Genomic DNA, 17499 nt, shown 5'->3' on the forward strand with positions numbered 1-17499 from the left:
AGGGAGTAAATGATGTTAAGTCCATGTTAAAGAAAACTTTTGATATGTCTGACCTTGAATTTTTTAGATATTTTTTAGGTATTAAAGTGGCATACTCTTCCCGAGGATACATTCTATCTCAAATGAAATTAGCAGTAGACATTTGTATCAAGTCAGGAGTATCCGATGAAAAGAAAGTTGAAACTCCCAAAGTTATCAATGCAAAACTGAGACTTGAGGATGGTGTTCTACTTGAGGATCCAACCCCCTATCGTCAATTAATTGGATCTCTCACCCATTTATCCATCACCCCTCCAGATATAGCTAATGTGATTCATACTGCAAGTCAGTTTCAGCATGCACCTACTTCAATTCATATGACAGCCGTATTGGGAATTCTGCGATACATCAAAAATACCATCTCCAAAGGGCTCTTCTTATCCTCTTCCTCATCTCTTGAATTAACTGCTTTTACTGATGCTGATTGGGGAGGAAATCTCAATGATCGTGTCTCAACCACTGGTTTTTGCATCTTTTTAGGTGAATCTCTCATTTCGTGGAGATGCAAGAAGCAGCAAAAGGTCCCACTATCATCTACTGAAGTTGAATATCAGGTCATGGCAATGACAACTATAGAAATCGTATGGCTTACAAGTCTCCTTTGTGATATAGGCGTTCTCGTTTCTTCTTCCACCAAGTTGTGCTGTGATAACAAAAGTGTGATCTACATCGCAAACAATCATACTTTTCACGAGCGGACCAAGCATATCGAAATGGACTGCCACTATGTTCAAGACGAATATCTCAGAGGAACTATCACATTACCATATGTTACTTCAGAATATCAGTTGGCTGACTTCTTCACCAAAGCGCTCCCAACTCCACGATTTATGTTTCTTCTTAGCAAACTTTCGGTCCTCTCCCTGTAAAGTTTGAGGAGGCGTGTTAAAATATGTATATATATACATATACTTATATATATATATATATGTGTATATATATAAGTATATATATACATATATGTATATACATACATATTTTATTTCTTTTTATTTTTCTGTAAAACCAAAAACCCGATAGGGGTGTTTTGGTAAATTACCATGTATCTTATTTCTTTTTTTTATTTTTCTCGTTTATTTCTTTTTACCTTTTTCTTTCCCTTTTTTTGTTTTTTAATTTTCATTATGAAGGACCATAAGGGGCCCCACCCATCTAGTGATTGGGGCCCCAACAGTCATATTTATGATCGTTGGGGCTCCCAACAACTAGAAGGGAGCCCCCCTTGTGGTCCCTCTTTTTAGCACTCCTCCTCTATAAATAAAGGAGGCTCACACTTGTATATGTATGGGTTTTTCACTCACCTTCTCTCTTGAATAATATCAAACTTATGCCTTATAGGCACTTTACCCCTTAGTGGGCTACGTATGCACTCTTAGTGCTTGTGTTCTTGGCTTCTTCAAAGTGTGTTTTGCATTATTAGTGTTTCCGCCTTTCTTATTACAATACATACACTCACACGCACCCCCGCACCCAAGTTTTTTTCAAAGTGACGCATCGCCGCACCTGCACCCGCATCCACACCTATGTGACAATTTTTTAGAAATATCATGATAAAATCACAATATTTTCATTTTTGACAATAGTTTGAAAATATCGCAATATTTTTAAAATATCAACAATATCGTTGACAGTGGGAGGAAATAAAAGCTGGCAACCGAATCGAAAACCCCTATTATGTGATAGTGTTGAACATTCCATTGAGATGCCTTTATATGTTAGGTTACATGTGATAAATTATAGAATCACAAGGGACAAAAATAATAAAATATAATTCTTATTACAACTGTACCATACCAAGGCATGTCACGTGGTACATAAATCCATGTTCCTCATTATGAATCGTGGAACCAATCTACATCATGGTTCGTGAATCCGCAACATCAATTTGATGCAAGATCCACTTAACGGATCAATCGAGAGTGACAAACAGGCACAATTTATGTGTTAGAAGTAATGCAATAAGCATAAACAATTTACATCCAACAAAGTGAAATCTTGCCCCCTGCTGACCAATGTAGCATTGTGGCAATGTTCCACTTAAGCATAAGAAACAATGCACAATATAGGTTATAAATAGGGCTACTAAACAAACTGAATGAACTGGAACTTGAGGTGCTCAAGCTCAGACTCATTTTTTTACGGAGTCAAGCCAAGCTCAAGTTCATGAGGACCTTTAGCTAAATGAACTGACCTCGAGCTGGCTAGTTATAAAAAAAATTACTTTGAATTCAAAGCTGGAAATAATAGGATTTCAACTCTAGCCTATTGAACTAAGCTCAAGCTGGCTCATTTACAAAAAGAATACATTTTCAATGTTGGAAGCTATGTCACATGGGTGCGGGTGCGGGGATGTGGCACTTTCAAAAAACTTGGGTGCGGGGGTGCGGCAAAAATATAAAAAATTATATATATATATATATATATATATATATATATATATATATATATATATATATATATAGTCCAAAAGTTGGACATAAATGACCCTGGGTGTGTTGACTGCACCCAGGGTCAGGTTGACCGCATCGAGTGCGATGCGGGTGTGGCACCTAGTTGGAGAGTCCCTGTGACATAGGTTGGAAGAAATAGAATTTGAACTCCAACCTACTGCTTGCAAGCTAAACACATCGACCATTTATTTTAAACTATATTATGTGATACAAAACATACCTAAAATTTATTATTACTACTTAGCAAGCACATACAAGCCGAGCCAAACCGAACACCTGTTTCTTCTGCACAGTTTGCCGAGCCTATTTATGAGCTTGAACAAAGCGCTTTACTAGCCAAGCATGAGCAGAACCGTGAGCGGCTCATCTCATTTCACAGCCCTACTCATAAAGAAAGATTTGGAATAAATATTGAAACAAAATAGAACCAAAATCAGTGGGCAGTGGGCAATGGAAAGGGGAAAAATAGGTAAGAAACAAAGGGTGACAATCCATAATCACATCTTTACAGATATCTATCCCTACTTGTAAAGAAAGATTTTGGAATAAGTATTAAAAAAAAATATAATCAAAGTCAGTGGGCAGTAGGCAGTGGAAAGGGGAAAAAAAGGTAAGTCTTTACACAGATATCTATCATAAACAATAAAAAGAAATTTCTCTTTTTCATGTCATTGCACTGCATACATGGTTGTTTCCATAATTCATTCATTTCCTTATGTATTAATCGAGTATGAGTAGAGCAACAGAAAACAATGATGACGAGATTAGTAGTAGACCTTGTCATCAACTCAGAAAACACAACACAGAGAATGCAGCTCGTACGGATCAGAGAAAATAAGAATACACTAAGATGGACATGGAACTAGAATAAAAGGACTTGCAAGTTAAATGGGATAAAAAGTAACTACCTCTTAAAGCTTTGTCACCTTTGTGAAGTGACGACCAAAAGATGTATAACGAACACCATGAAGAAAAGGTGCAAGATACACTCTAAACCTCGTCTGTCAAAAACAAGTATTATGAGCAAAAACACTTTCAAATATTATCAATCCAAGCTATCAACTTTTTCATTCCTAGAAACTTGCTTGATCATGAGCATGTCAAGTCCAAATAAGACCATGATGCACCAATACAATCCAACGATCTTTGCAATGATATCTACATTTGGTTGCCATCAATTACATGGTATGCACACACAGATTTTATATATATTAGGGTGCAAGTGAAAGGAAACAAGGTCCGAAGATATTCACCAAAATAACAAAGTGGACACTCAAAGAGTTCCACCAAAGCACCAAAAGAACATACACAAGCCACAAAATGGGCTCACACACAAACACCCACTAAAGGGGCAAACACAAGAAATAAAAAAAATAATATTTGATTGATCAACACTATGCAAGAAAGCATGCATTTTAGTGGGGCTTTGCCCCATATTTATACACAGAGGAAGGGGCTCATAGAGAGTCAATGGGCCCATATTTATACACAAAGAAGAAGGGGCTCATAGAGAGTCGTTGGGAGCCCAACGACTCCCTATGTTAACCAGTCAACTTATGTTGACCAGTCAACTTATGTTGACTAGTTCAAAACCAAAAGAAAAAAATAAAAAACCTAATCCTAGTTATTATTTCTAGTTCCTATCTAGTTATATTAGATATGACTATATATTGTACACTTATTTTTAACACTCCCCCTCAAACTTACAGCTAGATAACCGAAAGTTTGTCTAGGAGAATGGAATCTAGGAGCAGCGAGAGGTTTGGTAAAAAAATCTGCCAATTGATCTTCTTAAGTAACGTAGGGAAGATCAATAGTGTCGTGTAGGAATTCCTCTGTACATAGTGACAATCTATCTCAATGTATTTGGTTCATTTGTGGAAGGTCCGGTTGCTGGCAATGTAGATGAAACTTTTGTTGTCACAGCACAGTTGTGATGCTCCTTTACTCTTAATACCCATGTCAACCAACACTCTCCTTAGCCAGACCACCTCGATAGTGGTTGTAATCATGATTCGGTTATTTTGCTTCAGTTGAAGAGAGGAAAACTTCATGTTGCTTCTTACACCTTCATGAAATCAACGAGTCACCTAAAAACACATAAAAACCAATGGTTGAGTGTCGGTTATTTGGATCACCTCCTCAGTCAGCATCAGTATAAGCAATTAAATCTAAAGAGGAAAAAAAACACATAAGAAAAGTCCTTAAAAAATAGAAGTTTTGATATATCTAATAATACGCAAAACAACTCCTATATGAACAATGGTAGGAGCATGCTGAAACTGGCACGTTGTGTGAACTGCATGTGCAATATCAGGTATTGTAATTGAGAAATATGACATAGCTCCGACAAGTTGTCTGTATGGTGTTGGATTTTCAAGTGGTTCCCCATTATCAATCTTCATTTTGACATTTACAACTTTGGGAGTGTCAACCTTCTTATTATCTGAAATACCTGACCTGGCAACAGTATCTAAAGCAAATTTAAATTGAGTCAGTAAATAACCTCTAGAGAAATAAGCAACTTTTATACTAAGAAAATACTTTAAAAATCTCAAATTCATCATTTCAAAATGTGTTTTGAGAAATCTTTTAATGTTTTCAAATCCTTGTGCGTCACCTCCTTCGATGATCATATCGTCCACATAAAGGAGAAGAATAATAGTACCTGCATCAGAAATCTTAACAAACAAAGTTGTGTCAATTAAACAAGAATAAAATCCAACATCAAGTATAATTGACTAAACTTGTCATATCAAGCCTTTGACGCTGGTTTAAAGGCATATAGAGCCTTATCTAAACGAAGAGACTTTCTCTTAGAAATAACTATACCAAGTGGTGTTTCCATATAGACTTCTTCAACTAATTTTTCATTGAGAAACACATTCTTAGCATCCATTTGATATATAGGTCATTTCTTTACAGAAGCAAGGGCTACAACGGTTCTAAATGTGGTTATTCTAGCAACTAGGGCAAAGGTTTCCTCATAATCTATTCCATACACTTGGGAGTATCTCTTGACAACTAATCTACCCTTGTACCTTTCAAGAGTTTCATCACTCTTAGTTTTTATCTTGAATGCCTATCAACAACCTATGGGTTTCTTTCCTAGGAGTGTATCTTGAACAGTCCAGGTATTCCCCTTTTTTAAAGCATCTAATTCTACACTCATTGCTTCTACCCATTCAGGATGTTTCTTTGCTTCAGTATAGTTTGAAGGTTCTATGTAGGAAAATATTAACACATTGTAAGTTTGATACTTAGGTGAAAAGGACTCATAGGACACGAATTTCTCAGAGGGTTTTGATATTTTGAATGACCTTCTAGTTTGTATCTCTGCATGGTCTTCATTATTAGTATATTTTCAAGGGCACATAGATGTTCAGAATTACTATGCCTGAAATATTGGATACAGTTTTGATCTCGAGATTGTTCTTTACTTATCTCATTACCATGAGATTCTTCTTCACTCACTATATCATTTTTTATTTCCTGATCAACATCATAATAATCAAACTTTGGAATTAGATCCAACAGAAAGGAATACTCGGTTACTCTCTCGGAATTTTTAAATTCAATTTTTCTTTTCTAAGAAAGATACATTTTTTGAAACATATAATTTTTTATTTTGAAAGTCAAAGCATCAATAGCCTTATTTGCATATCCCAAAAAAATACAAGGAATAGCATGAGGAGAATGCTTATCATTTTTATCAATGAAAACAAAACATTTGCACCCAAAAACTCTTAATCTAGAATAATCAAGGGCAGGTTTAAAAAGTTTTTCAACTTGTGATATATTTTTCAAAGAAACATACGACATTCTGTGAATAAGATAAATTCTTTAGGTACTTGGTTTAAAATAAAGAAAGTTCTTATGGTTTCTATGATATGCCTATGTTTTATTTCGGCCAAGCCATTTTGTCATGGAGTGTAGGACAGGATTTTTGATGTGTAATACCATTGGATTTTAGATAAAATTTTAAATTCTTTTGATAAAAATTTTCTCCTTGAATAGAAACATCTTTTTGAAATTTATTTTTAACCAACAACAACAGCAACAACAACTATGCCTTCATCCCAAAACAATTGGGGTTGGCGATATGAACCAAAAAAGAAAATCATTCTGGGTCTTCCACATGAATCCTTCTCCTCCAATCATTTTAACCAAATTATAAAATATTTGAAAGTACGAAAAAACTTCTGATTTATGTTTAAGGAAATAAATCCACGTGTGTCTAGTAAAATCATCAATAAAGATTACATAATATGCAAACCCACTCTGAGATATAATAGGTGTCGGGCCCCAAACATCCGAATATACTAACTCAAGAGGTTGTCTATAGACAAAAAATCTTTCTTAGAATAACAATCCTTTCATTTTGCCAAGAATACAGTCTTCACATATAAAATTTTCAAGATTACAAAATATTTCTATATTTGAAAAGTGTTGGATTTTGGATACATAAGGATGGCCAAGTCTTTTATGTCATAAATCCAAATCTTCTAAACATTATAACAAAAAGTATTCTTTGGTATTTAAAAAAAAACCATGTAGTATAAGTCTCCTTCTCTATGACCTTCCCCAATCAGCTTCCTTGACTGACGATCCTGCACTCGACAACCAATAGAAGAGAAGTAAAAATTATACTCATGATTAGATAATTGAGAAACATATAAGAGATTTAAATTTAACTTGGGAATATATCTAATTTTTGGAATAAAAAACCTTTTTGAAATATTTTCAAAATTTTTTATTCTTTTTATCTCAAGGGATGTTTCATCAGCAATAAATATGTTTCACCTGCTTGAGTTACGACATTCAGATAAAATATCACCATTTGGTGTCATATGAAATGAGATACCTGAATCAAGAAGCCAAAGAGATTCATCGGAATCGAAGATGCCAACAGAAGAGATCACGACTCTGGTTGATGAAGCTCCTTTGAATAGAGGTTGAAGAGCTAATTATAAGTTCAAAGACATGCTCCCAATGGTTGATTATTGTGTAGCTTTACGCTCACTTGACTCTTGAGCAACAAAGGTTACCTTTTTATCATAGTGACAATATGTCTTGACATGGCCCGGTTCACGACAATAGTAGCAAATAATTTTTTCCTTTTCAAACTCATTACCTTGATTTCTATAGTTATCATTGTTTGGTCTCTCATAATGTGGTGGTTTGTAAGCATGGACATGGTTTCCCAGCCTAGACATGGCTAGGACAGAATCGTCATCATCTTTAGATGTCTTCTTTTTTAGTTTATTTTCTTTCGTACTTGGATCTTCAATAGTATCTTCAATAGAAGGGGCCTTTCCTCTATGAAGAAGAGTTGATTTAGTGGAATCAAACTCTGGTCTTAGACCATTGATGAATTGATAGAAATGCTCTGCATCAATTTGTCTTTGACGGAGTTCTATGCCTTTGGGACAATGTCATTGTGGTTCAAGAAGAGCCAACTCATTCCAAAGGTCAGACAACTTACTAAAGTATTCTCTAATACTTTTTTGTCCTTGAATCATAGTGCTTACTTTGTCTTGCAAGTTGCAAATGTGGGCAATATCTTTAAGATAATATATTTTCTTAAGATAGTCTCATGCTTTATTTGCATGTTCAAACTGTAACCACAACACAAATATCGGTATTGATATATCTTGGGAGGCTATTTCTCGCGATATTAAAGGTTTGGTGATAAATCTCAAAAATATCTTGAGAAAATATTGGGGCTTAAAAAATATATAAAATAACAAAAATAAGTAAAAAAATATCATGTTTAGAAAAAAAGATACATAAATAATAAAGGAAATAAGCAAAAAATGTAAAAGAAAGAAGAAAAACGTATTTAAAATGTAAAAAATAAGTAAAAATAATTGATAATATCATGATATTATCAAATTGGCGATATTTTACCTATATTATAGTTTGTTGAATTTACAGCGATAATATCATGATATTTTCAAAATATCGCCAATATCTGTGACTATGGTTCAAACTTAGCTAGACTCGAGCACTTCTTGATATCAACACTACTAATGAGCCAAGACATAATCTTGGCATGCCCCATTCACTATTTTTTCTCAGCACTGGTAATAGACTTGGTCTTTTCCGCCTCTATAAGAGGTACTCTTTTTTTCTCTTTCTATCTTAGTAAGAATTAGTTTGGGTTCCAAATCTGACCCATCCACTAATCCCCACAATCCCTTAGCCATATGAAGTGTTTCATGATTAAAGCCCATGTTACAAAGTTTGTGTTATTCAGCTTGATGGGTTTTAGGGTGACATTATTATTGGCATCCATGTTTACAAGGGCTAAAAGAAAGAATAAAAGATAGAGAGGAGAAAGAAACAGAGAAGATAATCAAAAGGATCACGAGCACTCCACCATTAAGAGAGCATCTCTAATGAAAAGCACGAACACACAAGCACTCCACCACCAAGAGAGCTCTTCCAATGAAGAGCACGGACACACGAGCACTCTACCACCAAGAGGGCACAACAATCTCACAAGCACTTAAATGAATTTTGCAAAAGAGGCTTCATCTCTTCCAAATCTTGAGTGGCACGCTTCCCAATGCACCAAAAATCAGCTTGCTTTCCAAGCTCTAATACCATGAAAGGAAACAAGGTCCTCCAAAGATATTCACCAAAATAACAAAGTGAACACTCAAAGAGTTCCACCAAAGCACCAAAATAACATACACAAGCCACAAAATGGGCTCACACACAAACACCCACTAAAGGCGCAAATACAAAGAATAAAAAATAATATTTTATTGATCAACACTATGCAAGAAAGCATGCATTGTAGTGGAGCTTTACCCCATATTTATACACAAAGAGGAAGGCGCTCATAGAGAGTTGTTGGGAGCCAGAGTCCAGACTCCCTATCAGTCACAGTTGAACATACATAGATAGATGCTACCTACACATGCACACATATACAAATAATATGAATGGGTTTATGCATAACGCATGGATGCACATTCTCTATAACAAAACACTACACGTGTGAAGGTTTAATTCAAAAGATATTTTTATACAACGAATAGCTGGTGCACTTGGTTCAAAAATCAGTAGTCCAAATTGCATGTTTACCAGCAACAACCAAATGAACAGAAAAAGAAATTTGAAAGTCAAAACAGCTAGTCTAGTCTACCTTCCATTTTATTATTTGATTGAGTATCTGAGGTTCACAAACAGCTTTGGCATCCTCGATGCTGCCACCTTCCTCCAATTTCTTCAATGCTGCCTTAATGGCCTGGATATATTTCAAATAAAGTAATGCTTAAAATTCCCTGAAGAACAAAGAGCATACAAGATCACATTCACTCACCATCTAAAAAACAATTCATACCTCAATTGAACCTTCTACCTTTCCATGGGTAACAGACTTATCAAGTTGTCTGGAGCTGTGTGAGTAGATTGATGGCACCTTCTGCTTTCTCATAATATCTTCTAATATCAAAGAAGATTTGCATCTTTCTGGTAAAGTTGTCACTCTGCACAGATTGGAAAATTGTGAATATGTTTAGGCACCATTTGGGCATTCTCATTAGAGCAGGAAAACTTTTTCTCATGAAAAAGGAGATAGCATTCTGTATCTCATGCTGGTATCACATTTAAAATCCATCTGGGAGGAGAGGCGAGGTGTACAACTGTCTTAACTTTGGAGTGACTTTCAAGCCATGTTACCTAGATATGGGCATGGACACAAAGTGCCAAATATATCAAGTTTTAAAAAAAATAGAAATGCAAACTGATACGGATCCAATTGAACCCAGATCCACAACAGCACTAATTGGTACAGATTCTATAGAATCCAGACCCACATTGGCCAAGCATGAAGAATCCAGATCCAATGAGGCCCCGGACAGATCGGAGAATGAAGGAAGAACCGGACCTCACTTGGGAGGACCCGGATCCAAGGAAGCCAAGGAGGGGACAGCTGGCCCTGGTGGGGCCCACATGGGGGCGTACTCCTCTAAATCTGGAAAAGAGAAGATGGAGATGATCCTAAATCTGGATGAGCAGCTTAAATTAGCTTGGCTAATTCTAGCCAAGTCAAAGGGATCTTCCTAGAAGTCCTAATAAGCTTATTCAAAAATAGCCTAAGTCTAAAGTAGGAATTGTTTTCTTTAGATTTCATTTACTTGTCATCTTGAAAATTGGTTTTTGGCATTTACTTTTCTTGAAGTTGTAAAGGGGTTGTAAATGCCTCTTGGATGCCTATATATAGCCTTGTATTCCTTTGAAATGAACTTAGCAAATGAATGAATTTTTGAAGTCTCTCACTCTCCTCACAATTCTCTCTCTCTCTCTCTCTCTCTCTCTCTCTCTCTCTCTCTCTCTCTCTCTCTCTCTCTCTCTCTCTCTCTCTCTCAGCCTCTAGGCTCTCGTCCAACTCTCTCTCTCTTCTTTTGGCCCCTAGACCCTCATCTGTAAAACCCGCATATAAAAAAAAATTTGTTTTGGACCCGGGCCGGGTCGGGTCCGGACCCGACCCGGGACCCCTTTTTTTTTTAGGGTTTTAATAACCCGACACAGGAGAAAGGGTTTTGTTAAAACCCTTTCCCTGTGCGCCGCACCCTCCACCCCGCCTGTGACCCGATAAGGGAAACCCATCGGGGTTTCCCCATTTATCGTCCCCCTAGCTCTTTAAGAGCATCGTAGGAGGGCGAGGGGAGGCACGCCTCCCCTCTCGAGCTTCCTCCCCCGCGCCGGTCTCCTTACCTGCTGCGCCCGCCGCCGACGCCGGGAACCCCCCCCCCCCCCAGGTACGCCGTTCTTCTCTTCTCCTCCCTCTTTTCTTCCTCACCCCCCTCCTTGTCACCTCGCCGGGAGGCCGGCAGGCTCACAGCCGCTGCCGCAGGCCTCCCACTGCCTCCCTGTACCATCGGGGCCCCGATAGGTGGCTTACGCAGCCCCTGTTGTCCCCTTCTCTCGCTGGGGATCGCCGGAGTGCCGGCAGGGGACCTGAGGCCCCTGCGACCCCCCTCCCTGTCACCTCGCCGGGAGGCCGGCAGGTGGTTCACAGCCACTGCCGCGGCCTCCCACCGCCTCTCTGTGTCGCCAGGGCCCCGACAGGTGGCCTACGCGGCCCCTGTCGTCCCCGTCTCCCTCTGAGATTCGCCGGAGTGCCGGCCGGGGACCGGTGGCCCCTGCGGCACCCCTTTTTGCTGCCACTTCGTGCTGTCGGCAGGGGTTGGCCCCTGCCGACCTGTGCTTTCGGCAGGGGCTGGGCTCCCTGCCGTCTGGTGCTGTCGGCAAGGGTGGTCCTTGCCGACCTGTGTTGTCGGCAGGGGCTCAGCCCCTGCCACTTCGTGCTGTCGGCAGGGGTTGGCCCCTGCCGACCTGTGCTTTCGGCAGGGGCCGGGCCCCCTGCCGTCTGGTGCTGTCGGCAGGGGTGGCCCTTGCCGACCTGTGTTGTCGGCAGGGGCTCAGCCCCTGCCACTTCGTGCTGACGGCAGGGGTTGGCCCCTGCCGACCTGTGCTTTCGGCAGGGGGCTGGCCCCCTGCCATCCTTGTGCTTCTGGCAGGGGTTGGCCCCCTGCGATCCTTATGCTTCCGGCAGGGGCTGGCCCCCTGCCATCCATTGTTTCGGGCAGGGGCTGGCCCCCTGCCATCCATTGTTGTCGGCAGGGGCTCAGCCCCTGCCACTGTGCGCCGTTGGCAGGGGCTCAGCCCCTGCCACTTGGTGGCTGTCGGCAGGGGTTGGCCCCTGCCGCTACGCTATGTTTAGGCAGGGGCTTGTTCCCCCGCCGCTTGTCTGTTTTCGGCCAGCAGGGGCACACATCTGCTGCCTCTCTTTTCCTATAGGCAGGTTTGTCTTTCTTTTGCTCCGCATGATAATTAATGTAGCACTGTTGCAGACTTCGTATCGGACCCCCGCTCTGGCTCCGCGGCCCGAGCCTCGTATCATCTACACGCGTAGACGCACGCAGCTGCACGACATCCCGAGGTAGGGGAAAGTCGCACGAAGGGTTTGTGTGAATGAAATAAATTATAAGGATTCTGTGATAGAATAGTTTATTTGACATGCATTCTTACTCGTAGAATTTCTTAACTGGTGATTGTCTGTATGGTGTTCCCGCTCCCGTATTTGTTTTGAAATTACATGCTTATTGTGAGCTCTACGAGTAGACTCCTTACTAGAAAGATCTTATTATTGTATTTCCGCCTTGCTCACTGTTATAAGTTACTATAGATGCATTATTGGTTATTGCCTGATGAATCTTGTATGAGACTTCTTGCTTCTTAGTATTCGAGCATGCCAAGTATAATACAGATTTTTACAAAACTTTGTGATGGGTTATCTATCGAGAAACCCACAAATTACTATCATTAGAACTGAAGACAGGTATGATACAAATAGTACTGGGGGTCATTGAGTACCTCGAAGTGATCAAGCAACTCTTTATTGATATCAATGAGATAATACCGGCCTCCACAGGCCCATTTGCTCATAAGGCAATACATGCATGAACCAAAAGTATCATAGAACATTTTATGTTGCCCTCTCATCGTAGTCGTATCTCTAGGGAGGTACAACCATACTTTTGGACAAGTACGTCCCATGTGGGTTACGATGGTTGGGGGATGAGGTTGTAGCAACCTCGATGCGTGCAATTGGCACAATGCTGAGATCACATAAATGGTGACCTTTCGCCTTCACAAGCAAGAGACTCGAGTGGGTCTAATAGACCAGAGCATGTAGGATGGGGCGGCGGTTAAGAAAACCCCGTCGTACCCATTCGATCTTCACGGTTTATCAAGGGAGAGGATGGATGGTACAAAGACTCCGATGGACAGGTTGTTAACAACCACCCCACGGGCAAAAGACTCGGTTTCCCCAGTCATCGGAGTTAGGGGAATTGGGATTACCATAAATTATCCTAGGTGGTAACTCCCAGGCACTTCTGCAGAAGTTGGATGCATCCATGGGTCACGAATGCCTTTGGGGATTTACTATCTTGGTCACTGACCGTCCCCTTAGGAGCGGACTCAGTCAGCCATCCAGGTTAATGAAAACACCTGACGTAATAAACCCTCGGATCGGTCTCGGCTGTTTCTACGTTTCGCGTCTGTGCGTACCCATAGGCCAGTTAATATCAGAACTTAAAGAATATATTCAGGAATAGATATAGAGGACTGAGACTTACACTGTTTCTCTTTGCACTTATTACATTTGCTAGAATAGACTACAACTGCTTTAATTGCTTAAATATCATAACTGCTGATCTCATGAATGTCCTGTTTTATTTTCATTCTACTTATCTGTTCGTGCACCTACTAGTTTGTTATGAAACTGACCCATTTCATGGGCAGGTGAGGAGTAAGATTTCACTGGCGGCCGATGGCGTGGTGCAAACGTGATCAAGATTCATTTTCTTTCTGTTGGCGGCTTGGCTCTGAGACTTTTTGGAGTTTTTCTTAGATTTATTTAACTTTGGAATAAAAGGCTCATTTTGTAATAAACTGCAGATTTTAATCGATTGCCTTATTTCTTAAATTTCTTTAAGATGTTGTACATGTGAATGATGGTTTTTCAGCTAACGTACCCAGGATTGTTGACTTGTGTTCCTTTCTAAATGCCTTCCGCTGTTGTTTTTAAATATTAAACTTTAAATTTTTGAAAGGGTTTTTCGATAAGGTTTTCGAAATCACAAGTCGAAATTTTGGGGCGTTACATCATCTCTCTTCCCTTGGCCCCTAGGCCCTCTTTTTCTCTCATACGAGTGTCTCTCTTGACTCGTGTTGCCTTGAGTGATTGATCCTTGTGGTTAACTCACTCCAAGGGGACCAAGGCTGCTGCCAAGGCCCATCATCAACGTGGTTTGAGCTCAATACCAGCCGATTTCAACCCTCCACAGCCCCGTTCATGAAGCACCGACCTTCCCAGCAATACCAACATCGTAGCAGCCAGCCGCCCAGCCCACTCGGTTAGGTCCAGCAGTCGAGCTGATCCTCTGCCCTGCCCTGCTCAAGTCATTCAACATATACCTAAGTTCATTTTTTGTCTGTTGTAAACTGCAGAAACTGACCTGACTTCCCTGAACCGTATCTCCCTAACCCGGCCTCATCTAGACCTCAAATTTTAACCATAAGTGCACTCACATGTCCCCAACAAAGCCTCCAAAAATCAGCCCCAAACTCTAACTCAATTAGGAGAATCCACCTCTTTACTGAACCTTGACACCCCTGAAACCCCTTCCTGAACCTATTTCCTGTCTCCTGTTCCCGACCTTATAACTCCAAACCCCGTAGAGTTAGACCCAAAAATTTTAACCAGATCTTCCCTAACGTGTCAAAATCAATGTCATGAAAAGCATTGAGGTGTAGCATAGCGCTCAAACAAAAGCATAGGTGAGGTGCAAGCCTCGAGCCGAAAGGCGTAAGCCTCAAATTTTTTTTTTGAAAACTTAAAAAAAAAACTTTAAAAATATTTAAAAATACAATTAAATAAAAAAAAGTGCCAAAAATTCCATTTATCTTAACCAAACACTATATCAAAATGGTCAGCCAACACATTTTTGCACATATATACGCAATAGAATGCCAAAAAATTAACATACAAAAGAATGTAAGAAAATTCACACACACAAAAGCCCCTAATTTAAAACCCTAAAATCCATTTATTTTCACCAAACACAATATCAAAATGGTCAGCCAACACATTTTTGCATGTATATACGCAATGAAATGCCAAAAAATTATCAAATAAACAAAAGAATGCAACTATTAACAAACACACAAAAGCCCCTAATTTAAAGCCCTAAAATCCATTACAATGTCAAAAGGGTTGGCCAATAACTATAGAAGAAATGAAGAGGGGGAGAAAGTGTGAAAGTATCTCCAAAGAAGTCACTATGATCAAGACACTAAGTTCTTGATGAATAAAGTGTGCACAAAGGCACCACCCACAATGTCTCACAAATGCACAAAGGCATAAAAGAATATGAAAAGCTTTATTAAACAAAAAAGGCTTTGACTCAAAGCCCTTAACAAAATACAAGGGGATGAGCCCCTTTTATAGAGCAACTAAGTGGGCCTTGTAAGGGCTCCACTTCTAGTTGTTGGAGCCCCTCCGACGGTCACAAATGTGACCGTTGGAGGGGCCCAACGACTAGAGTGTGGCCCCCCCCCCAAGGTACACAACTTAAAATAAAAGAAAAAGGAAAAATAAAAATAAAAAATAAAAAATGAAGAATTACAATCATACTCAAAAACATGAATATGCGTAAAATGTAAAAATGACTAAAATACCCCTATGACTAATACAAGAAAGAAATATATATTTCATATATATATAAGTAGATGGATACATGTACATATATATGAAATATACATGTATATGTATCTTCTTTTATACATATAAAATATATATATAATACATTATCTTATGAATTACAATTTAAAACCCTCCCTCAAACTTAGGGCATAATGACCGAAAGTTTGCCAAGAAGGAAGTTGAATCGCAGAGAGCACATCGCTTTGGTGAAGAAATCTGCCAACTGATAAAGTTACATATGGAAGATCTATAACTCCTTTCAGATATGCTTCTCGAACATAGTGGCAGTCCATCTCGATGTGTTTGGTCCGCTCATAAAATGTGTGGTTTTTGGTAATATAAATTGCACTCTTGTTATCACAATATAGCTTGGTGGGCCCTTCTATATTAATCCCCATATCTTCTAATAGCTGATGTGTAATACCCATGAACTTTATCAGATAAATAAACTTAAAATTTATGTCCTTAAGCTGGTACAAAGATATTTATTGTTTATTCGTACTTGGATCTCGGATATCCCATTTGGATCTTAGATATCGGGTCATTAAATTGATATTTAAAAATAGATTGCGGTCAAATGGATTGGATCTCTGGTATCGGATCCTTAATATCATGGTCAAAGTTGATATTGGATCCAGGTCAAATTGAGTGGATCCACGAAGTTTAAATCAGATTCTTAATAAGAAAATTTCTATATCGGACTTATAACACCTTATGGGGATTCGTAATACCCTATGCGATGTTTGGATCCACATTACTTCGTTTGGATCCTGGACGTCGGAGATTTAAATATAGTATGGATCCAATTAAAATTTTAATGTTGGATCTATAATAATTTGTTGGAATCCATGATTCGGATCCAGGACCCATATCAAATAGGGTCCATATATATAATATTGTATACATATATTAGAAAAAAGAAATAATAATAATAAATAGTGATATAATAATAATAATAATGTATTAATTACATATTTAAATAAGTTTAATGAATGGATCCATATGGATCCAACCTGCGAATTCATATCCCAGGCAAGTTGCAGATCCAACTCATGGTTGGATCCTAGGTCTCGGACCCGTACCTGAGCCGCGCCCCGTGTAAGGAGTTAAGTAAAAAAAACATAACAGTGCTGCCCGATAAAATGGGCGTTAGGGTTCTGAGTGAACCCTAACGCGAGCCGATAGAGTAAGAGGAGGAGGGGGGAGTGCGCAGCCGCCGGGGAGGAGAGGGTAACTGCCTCCTTCCTTTCTGAGGGAGGGGCTACCCTCCTACAAAAAAAACCCTCCCACGCCCCTCTTCCTCTTGAGCTCTCTCTTTCCCTCTCGGTTTCCCCAACTGCCTCCTTTACCCGTGCTCTCTCTTCCTCTTCTCCCGGCTCCGCCATCCCAGTGTGTGATTGAGTTGATGTCGTCGGCCGCCCATCGACACTGGCTCCCTCGCAGGTAAGCTTCCACGATCTCTTCCCTCTGTCTTCCTCTTCCTCCCTCTCACGCCCTCTGACTTCTTCCTCTCATCGTCTCTCTCACGATTCAAGGAAAGGAATAGGGTTCACATGAAACGGCAGCACAAGAGCGTCAGAGACAGAGAGAAAAAGCTTCAAACAAGGTAGGTTTACTGTGATTTCACATATTTACTAAGTTTTCAAGCATGCTTTGGGTTTGTCGTGAATCCCCAAATCAAAAAATTGTGAGATGTAGGGTTTATTGTGATTTCCGGGTGTA

General features: G+C 39.6%; 1 protein-coding gene across 2 annotated transcripts in view; it reads right to left on the reverse strand.

Annotated features, from left to right (window-relative positions):
* Positions 1–17499, reverse strand: part of LOC149818688 (protein ENHANCED DOWNY MILDEW 2-like) — a 120106-nt gene that overhangs the window by 23289 nt on the left and 79318 nt on the right. For both annotated transcript variants that reach the window (XM_089985337.1, XM_089985336.1), the window contains exons 12-13: positions 9844–9988; positions 9646–9747 (exon numbers count right to left, since the gene is read on the reverse strand). In XM_089985337.1, coding sequence (XP_089841463.1) covers positions 9646–9747; positions 9844–9988 — 247 coding nt within the window. The remainder of the gene's footprint in view (positions 1–9645; positions 9748–9843; positions 9989–17499) is intronic.

The sequence above is a fragment of the Nuphar pumila genome, chromosome 13 (assembly GCF_984573655.1).
Source record: "Nuphar pumila chromosome 13, dmNupPumi1.hap1.1, whole genome shotgun sequence".
Lineage (NCBI taxonomy): Eukaryota > Viridiplantae > Streptophyta > Magnoliopsida > Nymphaeales > Nymphaeaceae > Nuphar > Nuphar pumila.